Here is a 22505-nt window from a genome sequence, read left to right on the forward strand (position 1 = left end):
GGTACGTTCAACGTCGGGCTGCGCCGCGTTTCAGCCAGAGTTTCTTACATCCTCGTACGTTTAACGGCGCATCTCTTCTGCTCGAGTAAGCACACGACGAACGTGTATAAAAGTGTACATGGATCGATTTCTTAAACACTATTGCTCGTTTTTTCCGGGTCGCATTTATTTATTCAAAAACTTGATATAGAATATTTAAAATAACAATTTAACGCAAACATTCTTATTCGCTGAACTTATCAACTTTCGTTATTGTACGCTTCATCATGATTAATATTTACTGTTACTATCTCGCTGTCGCGCGTTACCATTCTCATCTTTATATAGTAATTGCTAATACCGTTATTTCTACTATTATTATGGCTATTGTTGTCGTCATTGTCTTCATTGTTTTCATTGTCTTCATTGTCTTCATTGTCTTCAGTGTCATTGTCGCAGTCATCGTTGGAATTATAAAAAGTAGAAATCCACAGAGACTCTCTTTCTTCGACGCAGAGGGAGATATACCGTCCCGCGCGCGCGCGTGTGCGTGTACGTGCACGCGTACGTGTTCTTCCTCGCGACGAAAACGACTATACTGCCTGAGATATAATCTCGTTTACCCGCATAATAACGATGGGACGAAGTTCCTGTTGAGCGTAGTCTTCGGGTAACGGCAACTGCGAGACCAGCTGAAGAATTACGGTAGATCTATTTTCGTTTGCCTGTAATAAACTTTTGCCCAGGTGCAACGTTCTTTTCGCGATTTCCGCTTGACAGAGTCTGAAAAATAATCAAGTCCTGTGTAGACACGTTGCAATTCCGTCACTCGGAGCGACAGACTTCCCATTAGTGTTTTCGCGGAGTAACGAGAGCAAGTCATCGAACCGAGCGCGTTGGCTGAACGTACAACGTTGTTACCTGTGCTTCGCGGTCGGACAGGGGAATTGGTTAATCTTTAAGCAAAGACACGTTAATCGTGGCTTCAGCAGCTCCAATTTGTAACTTATTTCGCGAGGATCGGCCCCGCGCAACAATGATTCGATATCCATAGCGATCTCCATGTAGTCCCAAAGCAATTCCCCTTGATACGACCATCCACTTATGGTGCTGCTACATTCCGAAGGAATCAATGGACTCAACAGCTCGCGTAGATACTCGTAATTCTCTGAAAAGTTTGTTTAGTAACGCGTTAATCGAGAGTACTCGTGGAGAAGGAAACGGGAACGGTTGGTGAAAGATACTTGCCGTTTATTATAGCATCCGCGGCAAGATGTTCGATAATAATTTCGTGCGCAGTGTTCCACTGTTCCGCTTGAATGAAATACGACGCGGCTTCTCCGTACCTGAGACGAGAGAAAATCAACGACTCGATCAAACACTGAATGTTCGATCCAACTTCGAGTTATGGAGCTCGAGACGATGGTAGGACAACGCGCAAGAGTAGAATTACGCGTACCAACCTTTTGGCTACGTAACTTTTCACAGCTTTGGCTTCGTGAATCCAAACGGAGGGTATACCGAGCTCTTCCCGCAAAAACGTTTCTCGTTCGATGTAATCACGGATATGGTCTATTTCAACGTGTCGTTGCAATAAATTTTTCACCGCGGCTTTCCTTTTCCCGGTGTCTTTTAAATGTAACATCACAAATATGGCCCAGTGCCAAAGTCCATACGCTTCCAGTTGCGTGGCAAAATTGATATGAGTCAACGCGGCAACATGTTCCGCCAAGTGCGAGTAGCCCAACGCTAAAAGTACTTGTTGCATCAGCCAACTGTAATGGGACAGAGATTCACGATGGTGAACAAACGTTTCTATCGATCCGACAGCTTCGAAATCCAAGTAAGATTAAGTTTCACCTGAGTCTGTAATCTAATGGGTCAGCGGTATGGGTAGCGGGATTCAAAAGATTCCCCAACGTATGATTGCCGATACAGAACAACTTCAACAGATGATAACACAGATCGTATATCGATTGCCCGTTGTTCGCTTCCAGCTCGTAATCGACCGCTCCTCTGTATTCGGGTATAGGTGCTGCCGCGTAGGCGTCCGTTGTTTTGGTCGCGTCGAACGAGGCCTCGTAAAGCTCTAATATGTCTCTGATGGATGCGACCGGTGACGAAAGATACCTGTAACACGTTTCCACGCATCACGTACGCACGCAAATACACATACGCGTTCTCTTTTCCAGCTCTTTTCGACTGCAGATCGAAACACTGTGTTTCTCGTTTTTACCATAGATGGACGGCCAATGCCCTCTTCCAATCGAGATTCTCGCAAACATTGATGAGACCGTGTTTACTGGATATTAGCGGTTCGCCCGCCACCAATGCAAACAGTTTCAACCGGTCGGTCGATATGTTCTCGTCGACGCCAGAGTCTTGCCACAACGCGATTTGCTGCTTTATCAACGTTTTCGTAGGCATCCCGCTGCGTAACTGAGCCATGAGCAGCGCCAAACAGTGATCGCCCGCCTCTCGTGCGAGTTCGCACGCCCCTTGCAGTTCGGCAGCTTAATATCCATTCGTCGCAAGGCGGCGTCGGAGGGAAACGGAAGAAAGCGAGAAAACGAAAGCCGTGTTAAATAGCTTTCCTTGGAACGTGTTAATAGAGCTTTCCTTAGAATCGCGCATATTACAGCTTGTCGAGCGCGTGCAATGCTACTACATACCAGACAGCAGATCCAGCATCCTCTCTTCGTTGCTGATCATTGTTTTCTCTCCTTCTAATCCGTCCAATCCCCTCTGTATAACACTCCTGAACCACTCTCCAATGGCTTCCCGTCGGGCTATTACGATATTGTGGTCAGCCGCGTTTACTGGAACAACGATAGAAACTTGATGAGAAATTGCTCGCGGAAATCCAGCGGCAACAGAAACATCGCATCGTACCGGTAAGAACGTTTACATCGGGTAGAGTTCCCCATAGAGCCACGCAGAGTTTCCAGACGTTGGCTACGTATGCCGCGAAACTGTCGGCGGCAAACTGGTCGGCGAATTCTTCCGCCAAACTACAGTGCGCGTGTAAAGCCATGCTCGCTTTGTTAATGTCCGTGTCCACGAGGAAAATTGGACAATCCCCCTCCTGATCCATGATGCGGTGCGACAGCTGGATCTTTAGATGACCTTCTACGCTTCTCTTCAACGTGAAAGCAGAGAAATACTCGAGTAAGCGAAAGTTGATTCTCTAACCGAGCGCATTTTCGATAGGAGGATATGCAAGAAGAAGACACGCGAGATTCTCACTTTGAATATTTCAACGCGATCCTCGTCGGTTCCGCTACCACCCAAGATTTGTATACGTTGAACGATTGCGACAGACGTCGGGTCTTCCGGAATACGACCGCCCACGTATGAACCGATCTGTTCGAACGAACTGTGTAGCGGTACACCGTCGGCTTGTCCTCGCGTGCTCAGTGTCAGCAGCGTTAAGCCGCGTCCCCAGCTTGGTTTAAACATTCTTCCCATGTGTATACCTACCGAAAACGGTACGCGTTCGCTTTTACTGCCAACGAAATTCGCTCAGCACCGAGGTCAGGATAGAAATATTACCCACCAGCATCGGCAACACAGCGGGACTGCAATTTGTTTATAATCGATTTCGACAACGGAACTACTTCGGAATGCCATTTCAGAATCGCGGTTACCGGAATCACAACAGGATCTGGAAACTGTCTACCGTAGATGGACGACTTTGCGGTGACGATGTCCATCGATGGTTTCAATTTACTATCTGTAACGATAGACATGCGACAGGCATTGAAACGTTTCGAATCACTCGTACGAATTCGCAACGGACACGAGACGATACCAAGAACACGATAAATTCACCTGTTTTCGGAAATATCGACTCTTCGTAAACGGTAGATGGAGTACGATGAATCGTCAAGTTTGACCGCAAGATTGGACTGTAAGTCATTTTCTGTCTCTGTTCCTCGTCCAGAGTTTCAAAACTGTCGATGTAACATCGTACGACGGAACTTTTTTGACCAGAAACGAGTAAGGCTGATTCTACGATATACAATTACGATATACTGTATATGCTGATTCTACGATATACAATTTCCACGCGCATCATCATCGCGCATACCTTGTTCGCAGATGTCATTCATCTCTTCGTCGCTGCCGTCGAAGAAACTGGCCTTCATCAGTTGCAATTTATGACTATCCGTACCCAAGATCCGAGCGTTGTCGCTCGTTGGACTTACCGTGTTCTCAATCTTCGACTCGTTGCTCGCACCATTGGCAACGGTGCTGCTGCTGCTGCTAATTTTCTTCTCCTTTGTAAGGGGGAACATAGGAAATAGTAATGAAAAGAAATAATGGTTACGCTATCGCGCCGATTTGGCGAGCGGGTTTGAATATCTTACCGGACGATACGACTGTTTTAATTTAGTCGCAGCCGCCTTTTTTTGGAACGACTCGGACAATTTAAACCTTTTCAGGTCAATGGCGGTAGGCACGTTACCACTGTCGTCTTCGTCCGAATCGCTCAGGCCATATTTTGAAAAATGGTCGACCTAAACAAGAGAAATCGAAAGTGTACGAAATCGCGCGTTGGATTCGAGGAAGAATAATACGAATCGACACGGCTCGTTCGAATTACCTTGAACACCCATGAACCAGTCTCAGGGCGATACTCGAGAAATCTGGTATCGTGTTTCGCGGATACTCTTCGCAATTTTTCTTCGTAATCCATTGCCGCGAGTCGGTGGGGGTCGGTGATGGGTTTGTGCAGAGATTTATCGTGCGGCCACACTCTGTCCAAAGTAACTTGCGCCTTACGATTTAATCCATGTCCGACTGGTGGTTTCTTCTCGTCATCCGGATAAATGATGACCTCTTTGTGTCGAAAATGTACTGTAAATATCATTTGTCTCGTCATTACCCGCCCCGATTCTATCGTGAGAAACGAATACCGCCAATTCTAAGATACATCGTAAGAGTACTCAGGTAAAACAGGAACAACAGTTAAAATTCCGTAACGCACCGATTTCATCTAAATTGAGGCCATAAATATCGAACGAATCAGAAAAATAGACGTTTCCGTAATTTTCCCGTCCAACCGTAAAATTTGGCACGACACACGTTTCTCCGCAAACATAATCCTCTAATTTGTCCAATGGCGGAATAGTGTAATAACCGGCACGTTTCAGCGTTACTTTTGCCGCGTTCGTTTTCCAATCTGGACTTTGTAACGTCCAAAAGGAAGTATCGTCCAATTCTTGACTCGAATCTGCAGAGAACATAAAAGAAAAGAACGTAAATGAAAGGCACAAGGGGTAGGAGGGGGGGGGGGGGGCGGACAACACTGGTCGCAAGCTCTGCTGATAAAGCACGAGATTTACTGATTCGGATATTTGTTCAATGTTTCACGCTCGTACCGGTATTCCGAGTTACAGCGTCTGTACAGGATTTGTCGGCTGCAGAGGAATTCTTTACCGGCGTATCCACAGAATTATTGGTTTCGGTGTGCATCTGCTTCGGCGAATTAACGCCGGCATACGGTCTTAATTCGGTTACAGTGTTATTCATCATTTCGTCTGGAGATGCGTTCAACGACGAATGTGGCGAACGCTGCCCGTCGAATGACTCTTCTTCCAAATGTTTGGTCGTCGAGTTCCGTGGAAGGCTCGTTTTCAACCTGTGTAACGAGAGAATACTTGAATCGGTGCCTAATACTGCTCATCGAAAACCGTAATAAGACACGATGCGCAACAAATAGGAAATCTACCAAGACGAGGATGATCTTCGATCGTTCGCCAACTGCCGGTTGTTATCTTGACTATGATTTTCCTTGTCTATAGCTTCGATAGTTCTATTTTCAACGGTATCCGTATCCGTTCCATTCGTCTTGCCCTCCCCCTTTTCAGGGGACTGCGAATTCTTTCCGGTGGCTTGTAAATTTTCAGTCGGCGACGACACAATCGAGTTCGCCATGGATTTAGGACGCAATACTAAACGCTTTGCATTTGGACGAGGCTGAAATGCTTCCGAGAGAGGATCCTCCTCTTCGAGGCCTTCGAACATGGATTTCTATAAAAAGAATGTACGATACAAGCATGATATTATTGGAAAGCAATCGAGAAAGCCATCCTTTAGCGCTTATGTGTTTTTCAAATAACTCACCTTTGACAATTGTGCCGGTGTAACTACTTTAGCTTTGATTTTCGGAGACTTGTTGTCCGCCGTGACTTTGTACTGTACGCCATTCATTATTTTAGAAGGGGCATTCGCAGGTTTCAATAACTCTTCGGTTTTGCCGGAAGCCTAAAAATCATCGCATAGTTTTCTGTCATTTTCCTTTTTCTTTTTCTCCTTCTCTTTTCTTCCTTTCTTAAGAAGAGACCCTGCATATACCGACCGATAATCACGGCAACTGTCCATCCCACTACGAGCACTCGAATGTCATCGGTTTAGTGCGACTGTGGGGAGGCGGGCGATGAACAGCCGTGATAACGAACGTTACATGTAATGTCTCTTCTTAGAAAGTAAATTTTACCGGCAAGAGATTTTTCAATAATGGCGAATCCCCGAATGGTGCGGATACTAGTGCTAAAATCTGCTGGTGTACCGGCACGGTTCCAGAGCTTTTCGCTTGATTGTTCGACGCGCTGTAATTGAGAAAAGAATATTCAGAAAGATTAAACAAAGTCCAAGTAATCGGTAAGGGGATCGTACGAATGTGAGAGTTCGGTGCACACGCGTCTAAGGACTAAAAGTGAACGTCGAAGAGAAAAGTTGGACCGTACCCGGCACCGAGTAAACCCATTCCCATGCCAGTTCCCACGTTCGAATTAGTTCCAAAGGTCGACGATCCGAACGATGACGAAGAATTGAATGTCGTGTTGTTGCCGGTATTACCGAATAAACTTCCAGGCTTTTGTTGTCCAAACAAAGTGGAACCACTACCCAGTGTCAAACCCGTATTCGTACCTGTAAAGCGGACAATTAAAATATCGATCGATTATACCAGTCCTTTGCCTTCCCCAATTGAACATCGGATCTTGCGAATTATTGGAAAATTAAACAAACAACTTGCCCAGTCCGGCTGAGGGCGCGGAGGTAGAACCAAAAGAGAATCCAGACGTCTGTCCTGCAGGTTTAAAACATGTATTAAACAATGAAGTACCAGAGTTTTGGCCAGCAGTGAAACCTGTTGTAATTCCAAAAGTCGATGCTGTAGTCACACCAAAAGTGGGTGCCGTTCCGAAACCTGTTGTTCCAGCAGATTTAGTACCGAATAAGGTTGTGCCCGCATTGCCGGATGGTGTTTGACCAAAGCTGGTGAACCCGGTACTGGATGACGTGGACGGCACATTGAAAGCCGATTTATTCTGATTAAATAAACCAATACTCTGAGAACAAAAACGTACGAGAGAGAAGTTTATCAGCTTTATCGATTTTATTTGCTAATGCAGTGTATGCGCATCGAGTTTTCCATTTAGATTCGTATTACCTGATTCGGTTGTGTCGCTCCGAACGTAGATCCAAACGTAGTATTCTGAGCTGTATTAAGGCCACCGAAGCCTGTACCAGCAGTTTGGTTGGTATTGCTGGTCGCAAAGAGTGGCGTTGGTGCTGCTGCTGTAGAAAAAATGATATTTCTACCTACCCGTGCGAAATCAACAACGCGGCTCTTGCGTGCGTTCGTATGTGTAATTTTCGATCGCGATACAACGTGCACGGTTAATGTCAGGATATTTGAGAAATTCAATACTCACTGCCAAACGGTTTCGCCTGATTGTTACTGCCGAACAAATTTGTGCTCGGAGTAGAATTGAACGCGAAGCTATTCGTAGTTGTTGTCGATGGTGTTCCGAAGCTTGTCATAGGCTTTCCGAAAAGACCACTCGTTCCAGATTGTGTGGTGGTTCCGAAACCCCCGCTCATTCCACCGAAGCCTGAATGAACGCGACAAAAATGTCGAAATGATACAATTGAAATTGAATTATTTTTAAAGGCTTTAAACGTGTAACGTTAAACATGTAGAAAATTCATAATCGTTCTAGTATAATCTGACGAAATGACAAGTATTAATTCGTATTGAAATAGTTTACCCGTCGTCGCAGTACTAGTACCTGCCCCTGCATTGACAAAAGGTGAAGGCTGCGCGGGTGTACCGAATAGTCCTGTACTGGGTCCTGATCGATCGAATAAAAGCAAACGTACAAGTAGGGCGATATGAAATGGTTTTCGAGTAATTTTCATTATAATGGATTTCGTCGGATCACGTTACCTTTTCGTCCCACAGAATAGTCCTCGAAACGTAATTCCTCATACGATTTCGATTCGTACTCCTTCATTGCCGCTATGCAACAGTGCTTCGCTGATATGGTATGAGATATACCGTTCTTCGACATAGAGTCAGTAGTAACAACAGGATTAAATTTAACAACTGTGCCGATAACCCCGGTGTTGGTGTTGTTTGTACTGCCGAAACCTTGTATGAAAAATCACATTCATTTTTATATATATAACACACGATAACACACGGAAACGTAGTTCGGTGAAATAATTACCGGGCGTTGCACCGAATAAATTGGTATTTCCGGTGCTGTTACTTTGTCCAAAAGGTGTAGCCTGCGGAGTCGTCTGTTGAGGTTGTCCAAATAAATTTGTTCCCGATGTCGCGCCAAAGCTAAATCCGGCCGATTTGTTTGACTGTCCAAATGCCGAGGTAGCTGTATTTGCTCCGAATAAACTTGTACTAGCATTTTGTTGACTGCCAAATAAATTGGTGTTTGTATTGGTTGTCCCGAAACCTGCAAGAAATAAATGGAACAGAAAATGTATTGGTAGCGCATATTGTCGTGTTCGCATAATTTATAAGCGAATGTACAATCACGTTTATAAACTGTTTTACAGGAAATCAAGATCCATTTATTCTTTATAATCGTCGGTCCACGGAAAAGGACCAGATAAGATCATTATAATAGTTTTGCAATTTGTTTCAAGAATCGGTAATCGACGTGTGAATTAAGGTAGGTTGAAAGACATTTTTAATGTAGAATAAATGGATGTTTTCGATGCTGCATTCTGGCTGGTGAACGCGCCTTCGTAGAGATAACTGTAAAAAAATTGTGATCCAACAAAATAATAATCCACAAACGATTACCTCCAAAAGATGGTTGAGTAAATGCAGGTGGAGTCGTAGTGTTACTGAACAGACCACCCGCGGTAGAACCCGAAGGCTTTGAACTGAACAAAGAAGTGTTACTGCTACCAAAAACTGGTGTTGCACCACTGCCGAAACTCGTTGTCGCGATCGGTTTGCCAAACGCGGATTGTCCGAATGGACTCGTTTGTTGCGCTGTATTGAAACCACCTATAACAAGGGACAGTGTTAAAAAGAAAACCGTAGAGAAGGAAACAAACAAAGAAATATAACAAGCGCATATTTAATATCTGCTTCATGCTTCACTTACTGAACGATGTATTTCCAGATTGCCCGAACATGCTTGGCATTCGAATGATACTCGTTTATAGTAGATACTCAACAACCACTGAAACATAATATTAAGCAAATATTTTGTTCTTATAAATTTCTCGCTCAACGTTATTGTTCAACGTTACATTAAATAAAATATTTGTACGACGCACACGCTTGTTATGCTTAACAATTTCAAATGTTAACGAAATGTACGATGCAAACAAAATTACTCGTGCCTGATAATGGTATTATCGGTAATTCTTAGTATCGTTACGAAAAGTAATGGTTGGAACAACACAAATGTGTTTACGGTGACGTTCGCTAGCACTCTAGATAACATTGTAATACTTTTATAAACGTACCTCTGATCGTTCATTGCATTCCTACGAAACCAAATCTTAACGAACTTTACACATTGGAAAATTCACAGCGATACAAGAGTTGCTTGGCAAAAAAAGTTTGCTATAATAAATATTTCGACTACGGGTTCCTAAAAATTTCAGGCGCACGTTAATACAAGTTACATTAATTTATCAGTCGAATGATCAGTCCAGTATTTACCAATTGTAAATTTCATGCAACAACTAGAAATAAGCAAGCATTAAACGCGATACACACAATATACGTCGTAAGATCGTAACTCTCGAAAATCGATCGACACTTTGGCAGCACAGTGTCTTACAGCAGCGTATATAAACACGCCAGGATAGACAAAATGAAGGAAAAAAAAAACTGAGAAATACAAGTCGCGTATCTACGTAAGTAGGTACTCACGGTAAAGTACTTGGATACTATTAACTGATTTTATTCTCTTGTGCTTTTCTTATGCTTTCTCTTTTACAAATAAAGACCGCAGCTCGAGGAAAATTGTAAAGTGTATTACCGTATTACTAATAAATTGGTTACAAACTGTCTCACCCTCCGTTTGTCCGGCTGTCTATCTTTCGTGATACACATTCAATGGTAAGTGAAAGATATTTTTAAAAATACAACAAAGTCAAGAAAATTCTAAATAAAGATTTCTTGTAATAGTGTCGGATTGTCCGTAAAATTCCCTAGAATCGAGTAACTAATTTTCGATGTTATATTGACAAGCGGTAAAAATGCGATCAAAAAACCATCCATCTGATCCTCTAGACCAGAGGTGTCTACATAAGTAGTAACTTACTCCCCTCACGCTAATAACTCGAAAACAACGTTCCTCCCCTGTCTCTGCGCAAGAAGCTGTTCTATGTAGTGTTCGATAGAAATAGGCGAAAGTAGATACGGACAGGGTAACTTGTCGCGAGGGGAGTGTCACCAGAGTGTCCACGGGCACACTCGGAGACACCCTTGCTCTACAAGAAACCACAGACGAGGTGTAAGATAGACATTGCAACCTCATGGAACTCGATGTCGCCGCGTGTTCTGAATTACCGACTGTGTAAAAGATCAGAGGTTTTCCTTTGCTCTCTGCGTCTAGAGAACTTATACGGCGAATAGGGAAACTGTATCGAACAAAATGGTTAAAATTGGCCAAGTGATAAATACAGTAAACCATATTAAATGTAATAGAACGTAAAAAGGAGAATGCAAAACTTTCGATTGAACGTTTTCTACCTTAAGATTTCTCTGACCTAATGTCGTACATTAATGATCGTCGTTTCTGCATTTTCAATGTTTCTTAGTTTTCCGTACGTATCGAATTGAAACAGTTCATAGTGTCGTTCGAGGCGGTAGGTGTAAATTATTAGCTTTGATAGTAGTTTGGGTATTTTGGCATAGATAGCGCTACGAATATTTTCCATTTCATATTATCTTACAACTTTTCTCCGTTAAAATGAAATATTAACTAAAAAAAACATCGAAACGCATAATTGTTGATTGACACAGTGGTGTCGATTACAAACCGTTGAATATTGTAATATTAAAGAAAAAAGCTTTTCGTTTCAATGAGAATAGGTTGTAACTTTTATGCAGATATGTACTCGCACATTGTTACGAATCGATTTGTAGAATTTGAAATGAAATAAATATTCGTTTATTTTTTGTAAGTTCTCAGAAAATTTTAAACTTTATCGAACAATTGGATATGCTATATTCGGTCTATCAGGAAATTTTCGGTTGTCAAACTGGGCGATCAACTATTTCGACCGTGAGCGTAGCGGATAGTGTCAACAAGCATCCACTCGGGAAGAATGGGAGAAGCTTCTCAAAGCGCACGAACCACGCAGTATCGAGGTTATAAACTCAAAATAGTTCCTTCAGAGAACAAACCGTAGTTTTTCTGCACTTATTAAGAGTCTTCGGAGTTAATGTTACCAAGTTAATTCAGATATCGATGTGTGTATATGACACATGAAATTGAATAGAACTTGACCTTTACTCATTTTGAAGGTATCAAAACATGAAGGATCCGTGTGACAGACGTGGCTGCATAATAATGTAGTTGAAGACGTATTGAAATTTTCCTCTGCAAAATAGCTGAAGCAGGAATGATAATTGGAAAAAGATTTGACTATGGTGGAAAATTCGTGTGCTGTCAAATAAGTATGTAACATTTAGCGTTGGTAAAGTTCTCCTTTAACCTCACTCTATTCTCGAAAACGTTGCTTTTCACAGATATCATCGCAATAAGATCGCAATATCGATAAATCCGTAGAATTCGTATCGCAAGAAAATTTCAACAATGTCGTGTATGCTTGTACAACAATTTGTTCAAAGACTTAAATCCAGAAATGAAGAAGCACGTAACAAAGCAGCGAGAGACTTGTGTCTCTACGTTAAAACGGAATTGCGAGAAGCATCGCAGGAAGAAATTACAGCGTTTATGGATGAATTTAACCACCATATATTCGAAATGGTATCTGGATCGGATGTGAACGAGAAGAAAGGAGGTATATTGGCCATAGTTTGCCTTATCGGTGCAGACGTAGGAAACATTAACACGAGAACTATAAGGTTTGCAAATTATTTAAGAAATCTGTTACCTTCGAACGATGTGGGTGTTATGGAACTGGCTGCTAAAACTGTCGGGAAGTTAGCGTTAGTTTCAGGTACCTATACGGCAGAGTATGTAGAATTTGAAGTGAAACGTGCCTTCGAATGGCTGGGTGGAGATAGACACGAAGGTAAAAGACATGCTGCTGTTCTTGTTTTAAGAGAACTAGCTGTATCTATGCCGACATATTTTTTTCAACAAGTGACTCCATTTTTCGAACTTATATTTAACGCTATACGTGATCCAAAACCTGTGATAAGGGAAGGTGCTGTAGAAGCATTGCGTGCCGCTTTGGTTGTTACCGCGCAGAGGGAAACGGCGAAACAGATGCACAAATCGCAGTGGTACAAACAATGCTACGATGAAATAGTAGCAGGATTCGAGGAAATGTATACCAGAGAAAGGGGAGTAAACAAGGATGACAGAGTACACGGTTCGTTGTTGATATTAAACGAGTTACTTAGGTGCAGTAATGTTCAATGGGAAAGAAATTACGAAGGTTTAATGGAACGATTAAACTGTTCCACGCAACAAAACGAAAACGATATACTGTCATTGATGCCACGGTTGAAAACAACTATAGTATCCAAATGGTCCAGTTCTTCTCAAAATTCAGCCAATTCCCAACAAACGTTGTACCCGGCTCATGAATCCGCAGTTTGCCGTTGTTTGATGCAAGAGAGATTGGACGATATTTATAATGATGTAATGAGTCAAAGAATGTCTAGAAATCCACACATTCAACATGCTCTGATGATGTTGTTGCCAAGACTCGCTGCATTCAATAAAGAGAAATTTACAAAAGATCATTTAAAGGAATCATTATCGTACCTGTTGATGACATTGCGCAGCAGAGAAAAGGATAGGTACGCCGCGTTTACGACAATTGGATTTATAGCAGTCGCGGTGGAAGATTCGATAAATCCGTATCTCTCTAAAATTATGGAAGTGATTAAGAATTTATTGCCGTCTAAAGAAACGTCTGCCAAGAAACGCGGTACATCTTTGGAGCCTGCAGTATTTGTGTGTATAACACTGCTTGGACATGCCGTGAAACAAGTGATAGCCGCGGATGTGAGAGATTTACTGGAATCCATGTTAACAACCGGATTAAGCTCGATTCTTACGATTTCTCTCCGAGAATTAGCTCACAGCGTTCCATCGTTAAAACCTGACATATCTCAAGGGCTGTTAAGAATGTTATCTCAGGTCCTAATGCAGAAACCGTTGAGGCATCCTGGCGCGCCATGGACCACGACCAGTCCCATTTCCGCAGCACCGACGGAAGTGGATATTCCGTCCACGGTATTAGCATTGAAGACTCTTGGGACATTTAATTTCGATGGAAACCCGCTTCTACAGTTTGTGCGACGATGCGCGGAACATTTCCTTACCTTCGAACAAGCAGAAGTGCGATTGGAAGCTGTGAGAACGTGTTCAAGGTTATTAAGACTGGCGTTAAACCAACCGGGACCTACAGTAACGAATACTGTCTCTACCGTTCTTGGGAAATTGTTGGTTGTAGGTATCACAGACACCGATTCCGACGTGCGAATGTGGGTTCTTGCCTCTCTGGACGATTCTTTCGACATTCATCTGGCACAAGCAGAAAATCTGTCTGCATTATTCATCGCGATGAACGACGAGATGTTCGAGATCAGAGAACTGGCGATTCGCACGATTGGAAGACTGAGTACCATGAATCCAGCTTACGTAATGCCCTCTTTACGTAAAACACTTATACAATTCTTAACGGAGTTGGAGCATTCTGGTATGGGTCGCAACAAGGAGCAGGCCGCTCGTATGCTAGATCACTTGGTCGTTAGCGCGCCAAGACTTATACGGCCATACATGGAGCCCATTTTGAAAGTTCTCGTTCCGAAGCTGAAGGAGCCTGAATCGAACCCTGGGGTGATTTTAGCGATACTACGTGCTATCGGTGACTTGGCGGAAGTTAACGGTGCTGAAATGCAACAATGGATGCCGGAACTGTTATCTATACTGCTCGAAATGCTGGTGGACGCCAGTTCTCCAGAAAAAAGGGGAGTCGCGTTATGGGTTCTGGGCCAGTTGGTTGGAAGTACGGGGCATGTTGTGAAACCGTACATGCAGTATCCCTCGTTGTTGGACGTACTGATAAACTTCTTGAAAACCGAGCAGCAACCTATCATCAGGAGGGAAACCATAAGAGTGCTCGGATTGTTGGGTGCTTTAGACCCGTACAAGCATAAAATGAACCTTGGCCAAATAGACTCTCAACTGGACACGCTCACTTCTATGGCTGATACCAAGAGCGAAACCGAAAACACACAAGACTTGACTACCAGCGAGATGTTGGTGAACATGTCTTCGTCTACTTTGGAAGAGTACTATCCAGCGATCGCCATAGCAACGCTCATGAGGATTATTCGTGATCCAACGTTATCGCAACACCACACCATGGTGGTGCAAGCGGTGACGTTCATATTTAAGAGTTTAGGGATCAAGTGCGTGCCGTACATCTCTCAGGTGATGCCCAGCTTCCTGAACGTTGTTAGAACGGCTGATGTTAACTTTCGCGAGTACCTGTTCCAACAATTAGCCATTCTAATCGCCATCGTGAAGCAACACATTCGAAACTATTTGGACGATATATTCAATCTGATCAAAGAGTTCTGGACCGTGAACAGTCCGCTGCAAAGTACGCTGATACTTTTGGTCGAGCACATCGCGGTTGCGTTAGGCGCAGAATTCAAGATTTATTTGCCGCAACTAATGCCGCAAATATTAAGAGTACTGACGCACGACACCAGCAAGGATAGATCCGTTACGGTGAAGCTTCTTCAAGCGCTCCAGAAATTTGGAAATAATTTAGACAACTACCTACATTTGGTGTTACCGCCGATAGTCAAGTTGTTTCATACAACCGAGTGTCCAACGACCGTGAACAAGGTAGCCCTAGAAACGATCGACCACTTGGCAGACACACTGGACTTTACGGACTTTGCGTCCAGAATTGTACACCCTTTGGTACGAACTCTCGATCAATGCCCGGAACAACGAGTCACAGCGATGGATACGTTATGCGCGCTGGTGATTCAGTTGGGGAAGAAGTATCAGATCTTCATACCCTTGGTGCAGAAAATTATGACGAAACACAAGATTATTAATTCGCGTTACGATGTTCTGATCGACAAGATTTTAACGGAAACCACCGTGACCGATGGCGAAGATTTTCTGTTGATGAGACATCGTCATTCGAGAAATAAAAACCGTGATTTGTCCCTAACGTCGTCGGACACGACCACCATAAAAAGATTACACGTGTCAGCTTCGAACCTCCAGAAAGCTTGGACGGCGACGAGAAGAGTTTCAAAGGACGACTGGCTCGAATGGTTGAGGAGCTTATCGATCGGCTTGCTCAAGGAATCACCGTCTCCGGCGTTAAGATCTTGCTGGGCGCTCGCGCAGACCTATTCTCAATTACCCAGGGATCTATTTAACGCGGCATTCGTTTCTTGCTGGACGGAATTGGACGAAACGTACAGGTCCGAGCTTATACAGACTTTACAGCAAGCGTTGATGGTTCCGGATCTACCGGAGATTACGCAAACGATTCTGAACCTAGCAGAGTTTATGGAACACTGCGACAAGGGGCCCTTACCGTTGGACAATAAGATCCTAGGGGAACGAGCAATGCATTGTAGGGCTTACGCGAAAGCTTTGCACTACAAGGAAGACGAGTTCCATAAAAGTAGAAACAGCAACGTGTTCGAGTCTTTGATTTCCATTAATAACAAACTTCAGCAGAAAGAAGCCGCGGAAGGGCTTCTCGAGTACGTGATGAATCAGAATAATCAGCAAGACCTGAAGGTGCAAGTACGTTGGTACGAGAAGCTGCATAATTGGGACAAAGCGTTGCAGCTGTACAGAGAGAGATTGGAAGGAGATCCGGCGGACGTTGAATCCACTTTGGGCGAGATGCGTTGTTTGGAAGCTCTCGGGGAGTGGGGACAGTTGCACGACGTCGCCACCAAGTACTGGTCGAATCAAAACGACGAAATGAAACAGAGAATGGCTAGAATGGCAGCGGCTGCGGCATGGGGATTAAGTCAATGGGAAAGTATGGAGAAGTACGTTTCGTTGATACCGAAAGATACTCAGGACGGTGCCTTCTATAGAGCTGTTTTAGCGATTCACGATGAACAGTACAATGTCGCTCATCAGCTTATCGACAGTGCCAGAGACTTGCTGGACACGGAATTGACCGCCATGGCAGGCGAAAGTTACCAGAGAGCTTACAATGCTATGGTAGAGGTTCAGAAACTTGCGGAATTGGAGGAGGTGATACAATTTAAGCTGGTCCCAGAGAGAAGATTAACCATCAAGTCTATGTGGTGGGAGAGACTCCAAGGTGGGCAAAGAATAGTCGAAGACTGGCAGAAAATAATACAGGTTCACACATTGGTGGTTTCACCTCAGGACGATATGTACACTTGGTTGAAATACGCAAGCCTCTGTAGAAAGAGCGGCAGCCTGATGCTGTGTCATAAGACTTTGGTCATGTTGCTCGGAACAGATCCGTCGTTGACTCCTGACCAGCCATTGCCGACAACGTATCCTCAGGTGACTTTCGCTTACTGCAAGCATATGTGGGTTGCCAATAAGCGGGAGGAAGCGTACGGTCAACTTCAGAAGTTCGTGCAGACGTCTCGACAGCAGACAACCTTAACCGTGGTAAATCAGGAAGACGAGAAGCAACAAGAGATGAGAAAGAGGTTACTTGCCAGATGTTATCTGAAACTTGGCGAATGGTTGGAAGCTTTGGAGGGCATCAATGAACATTCTATACCGGCTGTACTATCTTACTATGCCGCGGCTACCGAACACGATCCAACCTGGTACAAAGCATGGCACGCGTTCGCCTATACCAATTTTGAGACTGTACTGTTCTACAAGCATCAGCAAGGTGATTCGAACACGGAGAGTACACCGGGCAATGGGACGCGCGGCAATCTCTCCAGTTCACAGTACATATCCAAGTTCACTGTGCCGGCTGTAGAAGGATTTTTCAGATCGATTAATCTCTCTCACGGCAATTCGTTGCAAGACACTCTTAGGTTGCTGACACTGTGGTTCGACTACGGCCAGTGGCCAGAGGTGTACGAAGCTATCGTGGAAGGGATCAGATTGATCGAAATTAATACTTGGTTACAAGTGATCCCTCAACTCATAGCGAGAATAGATACGCCCAGAGCCCTGGTTGGACGTTGTATACATCACCTTTTAATAGATATCGGGAAAGCGCATCCTCAAGCGTTAGTTTATCCGCTGACGGTAGCATCGAAAAGTGCTAGTCACGCTCGGAAAACTGCCGCGAACAAGATCTTGAAAAGTATGTGCGAGCATAGCCCGACCCTGGTGCAACAAGCAATGATGGCCAGCGACGAGCTGATAAGAGTGGCGATCCTTTGGCACGAATTATGGCACGAGGGCTTAGAGGAAGCCAGCAGGCTGTACTTCGGGGAGAGAAACGTCAGAGGAATGTTCGATACGTTGGAGCCTTTGCACGCGATGCTGGAAAGGGGGCCACAGACATTGAAGGAGACGTCTTTCAATCAAGCTTACGGCAGAGATCTAATGGAAGCGCAGGAATGGTGTCACAAATACAAAGCATCGCGCAATGTCCGAGATTTGAATCAAGCCTGGGATCTCTATTACCACGTTTTCAGAAGAATATCGAGACAATTGCCGCAGTTGACTAGTCTGGAGCTTCAATACGTCAGTCCAAAGTTACTCCTTTGCAGGGATTTAGAATTAGCCGTACCGGGAAGTTACAGTCCTGGACAACCAGTAGTCAGAATAGCGAGTATACATAGCTCTATGCAAGTGATAACGAGCAAACAACGACCACGGAAATTATGTATAAAAGGTAAATGTTCGTTCTGTACCTAGTTTCGGGTTGAAACTGTGATTCTGAATTTTCGGATGCTCCCGTAGGTAGCAATGGTAAGGATTACATGTTCCTCTTGAAAGGGCACGAGGATCTTAGGCAGGATGAACGCGTTATGCAATTGTTTGGTCTAGTCAATACCCTTCTGCTGCACGATCCGGACACATTCAGAAGAAATCTTACCATTCAAGTGAATGAAACAAAGAATTTATCATTGAAAATAGTCGTTTCGTTCGCGACATATTCCAACAAACAGATTCTATTTTCAGAGATACGCTGTAATTCCATTATCGACGAACAGTGGTCTTATCGGTTGGGTACCGCATTGCGATACGTTGCACACGCTGATCAGGGACTACAGGGAAAAGAAAAAGATATTACTCAACATAGAACACAAAATAATGTTAAGGGTAAGTGTATTTGATCGATGTGGAATTTCTTACACGCAACTCGATCGTATCATCTAATTTTCAGATGGCTCCAGGTTACGATCATCTTATGCTTATGCAGAAAGTTGAAGTATTCGAGCATGCACTGGAGCATACTCATGGCGATGATTTATCGCGTCTTCTTTGGTTGAAATCGCCGTCGAGCGAAGTATGGTTCGACCGACGGACAAATTACACGCGTTCCCTCGCTGTAATGTCCATGGTGGGATATATTCTCGGTCTGGGGGATCGGCACCCGTCGAATCTGATGCTGGATCGTCTCAGTGGAAAAATACTACACATCGACTTTGGGGATTGCTTCGAAGTTGCCATGACACGCGAGAAATTCCCAGAGAAGATACCGTTCAGGTTGACTCGAATGCTGATCAACGCGATGGAAGTAACCGGAATCGAAGGGACGTACAGAAGGACTTGCGAATCGGTAATGTCGGTGTTACATCGAAACAAAGACAGTTTAATGGCGGTGTTGGAGGCTTTCGTCTACGATCCTCTTTTGAATTGGAGATTAATGGACAATGCTACACCAAAGAGCAAACGATCCGACGCTCAAGGGATGAGTGCCAGCAGTAATCAAGAACACGGCGATACATTGGATTCTCTTACTGCCACGTTGCCAAAGAAAGGAGTGCCATGCAGCATTGAGAATGGTGGTAAGTTTCAAAGTTTCCTTTAGTCGTGGAACGAAAGATGCCATTACAAAGATATAACGAAGCAAACGTTTAAACGAAATAGAAATAAAAATGAACATTTCCAAACAGGTGACACCAATCAACCAGAAGCACTGAACAAGAAAGCCCTTGCGATCATAACTAGAGTCAGAGACAAATTAACAGGCCGAGACTTTTCTCACGAAGAAACGTTGAGCGTACAGCGTCAAGTCGATCTTTTAATTCAACAAGCCACCAATAATGAGAATTTATGCCAGTGTTATATTGGATGGTAATGAATTCTTATTAATTTTCGACAATCGGAAATTAAATTTATTTATATAATTCTCTGCTATGGTTATGTTTGATTACAGGTGCCCATTTTGGTAAACATAGTGCTATACGTGTCCACTAACGAGTTCTACGTAAGAGGGTAACTACTCTAGGGTTCACATGTAGCATAAATATCCATCAAGATATTAGATGTGTATTATACGCAGTATCGTTCCTGTCTTTGCATTTCTATTATTAAGAAATAATCATAACCAAAATCACAATATGCAAATACTATTGCACATGTATATATCAACTGTATTGCTACATCAATTGTATATACTATTCATGTTACTTCTGCTTACCAAGTATAATGTATATTAGAAAATGATGTACCTTAGAAATTGCATGATAATCGATTACATTTATAGATTATCATTTTTTCAATGTAAGCATCAAAGAAACTATTTAAGAAAATAAGATCATTCGATACAGTAACAATACACCGTTTCTTAAAACTTTGTACTCCTTGAAATTTGTACAGAAACCAACATTCGGTTGTTCGAATAGAGTATAATAAAATATAATAAATATTCATTTAGACGCAATATTATAAATTAGATAGTTGTAATATCGAGGACAACAACCTCCTAATACAAGTCGATGGAATGTTGGCTCAAACGATATAAATACTGTTTTAGCAAATGATATATAAAGTTTGGTTCCTGAGTTTAGCTCAAATTCATTGTAATATATTTACATTATTTAAACCAAAGGCACGGGGCAATAGAATGCGCGTTGTAGTTTTTAGTACATTTTTCATGTCAGGACTTGACAAATAAATTGGTATATCACCAAATTCTATCATAGCTTGTCTGCAAAAACCACACGGCGTGACGAAACTACTATTGTTTCCCATGTCAGCTACCACCGTTAATGCCTTGAACTTCCTCTTTCCCTCAGATACTGCTTTTACGATAGCTGCTCTTTCAGCACATGTCCCGACAGGATAGCTCGCGTTCTCGACGTTGCATCCTGTGAAAATAGTTCCGTCGTCGCACAGAACTGCAGCTCCAACTTTAAATTTACTGTAAGGTGAGTAAGAATGTTCACGGACTACAATGCTCTCTTTTATTAGAAGCTGAATGTCCGCTCCTAAAACATATGAAACATTTATTAACAATTGTACCATTTACATTTGTGATTCGATCCCAGGCACTTGCACTGTAACAATTACTATATATATATATATATATATATATATAATCATATATATAATATATATATATATATATATATAAGAAAGAAAAGTGAGAGCTGGAAAGGAGGGGGAGTAGTTTCACTTTGACAGAAAATATCATGCAACAGTTATTTCGTGAGAACGTTCGAAACAAATGAAAGTTCTTGTTACGAAAGGCAGACAACTGTTAACGACAGTCGGTCGATTAGGGTACACACAAAGGTTGTAGGACAAATTTTACCTAGGGCTGTGAAATCGATAATTTCTTCAGTGCCCATCCTTTGTTTTAAATCGTGATAGAACCGTATTCCTCGGATAACTTGACAAACTGATGTATCAGTTTGATAACACGATTATATAAACGACAAGATCAAAGTGCTACACCGATGAATCACGGAAAATATTGTGTTTCTAATCTAACCTCTAATCTAATCTAATCTAACCTCTTGCGTCGTGTACGCGATAAACATTAGATTTTTCCCAGGACGTTGATATGTGATGAACAGGGTGAATTGTACAGCATTTTTCTCGTCAAATCAGATTATGATACTTTATTTCTCGACATTAAAAAGCTTGCATGACAATCTCGATTGGTTGTCGGAAAGAAATCGAATAACGGAGTAACGCTGAATGATCGGCGAAGAATCGCTTCGAGTGTTTGCACGTCTTCGATAATGATTCAGCAAATCCGGACCTTAGAACAGCTTACTCGACATTTTGCATCGTGTTCCGGATACCTAAGACAAAGATATTCGTTACACTACTAACAAGGGAAGAATCCCAAGGCTTGATTGATTTCGATAAATATTTCTGAGACGACGTGGTATGTGGATCTCTAACTATGTATGGAAAATTAGGTGTAGATATTCGATAATTCAAAAGATACAAACATTTGAACTTTTATACCTCTTTGACATACCATGACGGTTAACACGATTCCTCGAAATTCCAATGGCGGAGTAAGCTAGCTGCGTGATTTCTACGCAAAAGTCCTAGGATTCTTTTTCTTCTCTTTTATGTTTATCGGAATTTCCTTTGGGATCCTTCCCTTGCGAGCGCTCAACGATCAGCACTGTCCAAGAATACGAAGCGACCACGCGGACGATAGTTGCGTCGAAGGATAAACGCCCGCGATTCGTTCAATCGAGTCCGTGCATCGAGACACGACAGCGTTGCGCAACCAAGTGATTTACAAGAGTAAACGATTTAGAAAAGCGTGTCCCACTTTTCATTGCAAAACTCGGACGATCTTGAACTCTATCGTTCGGTAATGCAGCTCGCGGTCACTTGCCAGATCGGAGAATAATAAACGTTCGGGTGTTCGACGGCGAGACGACACCTTTTCTAGGCTTCGTACAAAATTAGTTGTTTGCACGAATAAGCGAGACTCGGCGAGCGCCGCAAATGAGGTTAACAATTGCAACACGCCGTGAACCGGATGCCAGGTACGCGCTTCTCCTCTCCACGGGTTAGACGACAAGCGAATCGATGTTTCGCTGGACAATCTTCCTATTGTCTCCGATCATCGGAATACCAACGTGTCGAATCGTTTCAACGAATTACAGGATAGCT

The 22505-nt window shown here is 43.1% G+C and overlaps 3 protein-coding genes across 9 annotated transcripts; 1 reads left to right on the plus strand and 2 right to left on the minus strand.

Annotated features, from left to right (window-relative positions):
- Nucleotides 1–145: 145 nt before the first annotated feature.
- Nup98-96 (nuclear pore complex protein Nup98-96) lies at nt 146–10137 on the minus strand. 4 transcript variants are annotated; one of them, XM_076367336.1, is made up of 31 exons: nt 9974–10137; nt 9775–9902; nt 9408–9485; nt 9098–9307; nt 8502–8744; nt 8219–8422; nt 8040–8123; nt 7704–7883; nt 7439–7566; nt 7136–7337; nt 7022–7075; nt 6732–6915; nt 6482–6593; nt 6109–6249; nt 5714–6015; nt 5364–5623; nt 4970–5215; nt 4586–4839; nt 4350–4499; nt 4070–4259; nt 3811–3990; nt 3536–3712; nt 3226–3455; nt 2872–3142; nt 2652–2798; nt 2216–2492; nt 1840–2109; nt 1443–1754; nt 1228–1325; nt 901–1147; nt 146–762 (listed from the first exon to the last, which is right to left on the minus strand). In XM_076367336.1, the coding sequence occupies exons 3-31, from the start codon at nt 9445–9447 to the stop codon at nt 573–575; spliced, it is 5583 nt and encodes a 1860-aa protein (XP_076223451.1). In that variant the 5' UTR covers nt 9448–9485; nt 9775–9902; nt 9974–10137; the 3' UTR covers nt 146–572. The 4 variants fall into 4 exon arrangements, with proteins under 4 accessions (XP_076223451.1, XP_076223450.1, XP_076223449.1 ...); XM_076367335.1 differs by having other exon boundaries at nt 7022–7337; nt 8061–8123; XM_076367334.1 differs by having other exon boundaries at nt 7022–7337; nt 7439–7563.
- Nucleotides 10138–11198: 1061 nt separating this feature from the next.
- Tor (serine/threonine-protein kinase Tor) lies at nt 11199–21308 on the plus strand. Of its 4 annotated transcripts, none has more exons than XM_031993301.2 (8): nt 11199–11734; nt 11789–11941; nt 12014–18303; nt 18372–18514; nt 18594–18734; nt 18799–19423; nt 19532–19712; nt 19795–21308. In XM_031993301.2, exons 3-8 carry the CDS (start codon nt 12081–12083, stop codon nt 19808–19810), a joined length of 7329 nt encoding a protein of 2442 aa, XP_031849161.1. In that variant the 5' UTR covers nt 11199–11734; nt 11789–11941; nt 12014–12080; the 3' UTR covers nt 19811–21308. The 4 variants fall into 4 exon arrangements, with proteins under 4 accessions (XP_031849161.1, XP_031849163.1, XP_031849162.1 ...); XM_031993303.2 differs by having other exon boundaries at nt 11199–11716; XM_031993302.2 differs by having other exon boundaries at nt 11199–11632.
- Nucleotides 20436–21325, minus strand: LOC116434703 (cytidine deaminase). Its single transcript, XM_031993315.2, has 2 exons — nt 21175–21325; nt 20436–20848 (listed from the first exon to the last, which is right to left on the minus strand). The coding sequence occupies exons 1-2, from the start codon at nt 21209–21211 to the stop codon at nt 20436–20438; spliced, it is 450 nt and encodes a 149-aa protein (XP_031849175.1). The 5' UTR covers nt 21212–21325.
- Between the last annotated feature and the right edge of the window lie 1180 nt (nt 21326–22505).

This window comes from Nomia melanderi, chromosome 4 (assembly GCF_051020985.1).
Source record: "Nomia melanderi isolate GNS246 chromosome 4, iyNomMela1, whole genome shotgun sequence".
Classification (NCBI taxonomy): domain Eukaryota; kingdom Metazoa; phylum Arthropoda; class Insecta; order Hymenoptera; family Halictidae; genus Nomia; species Nomia melanderi.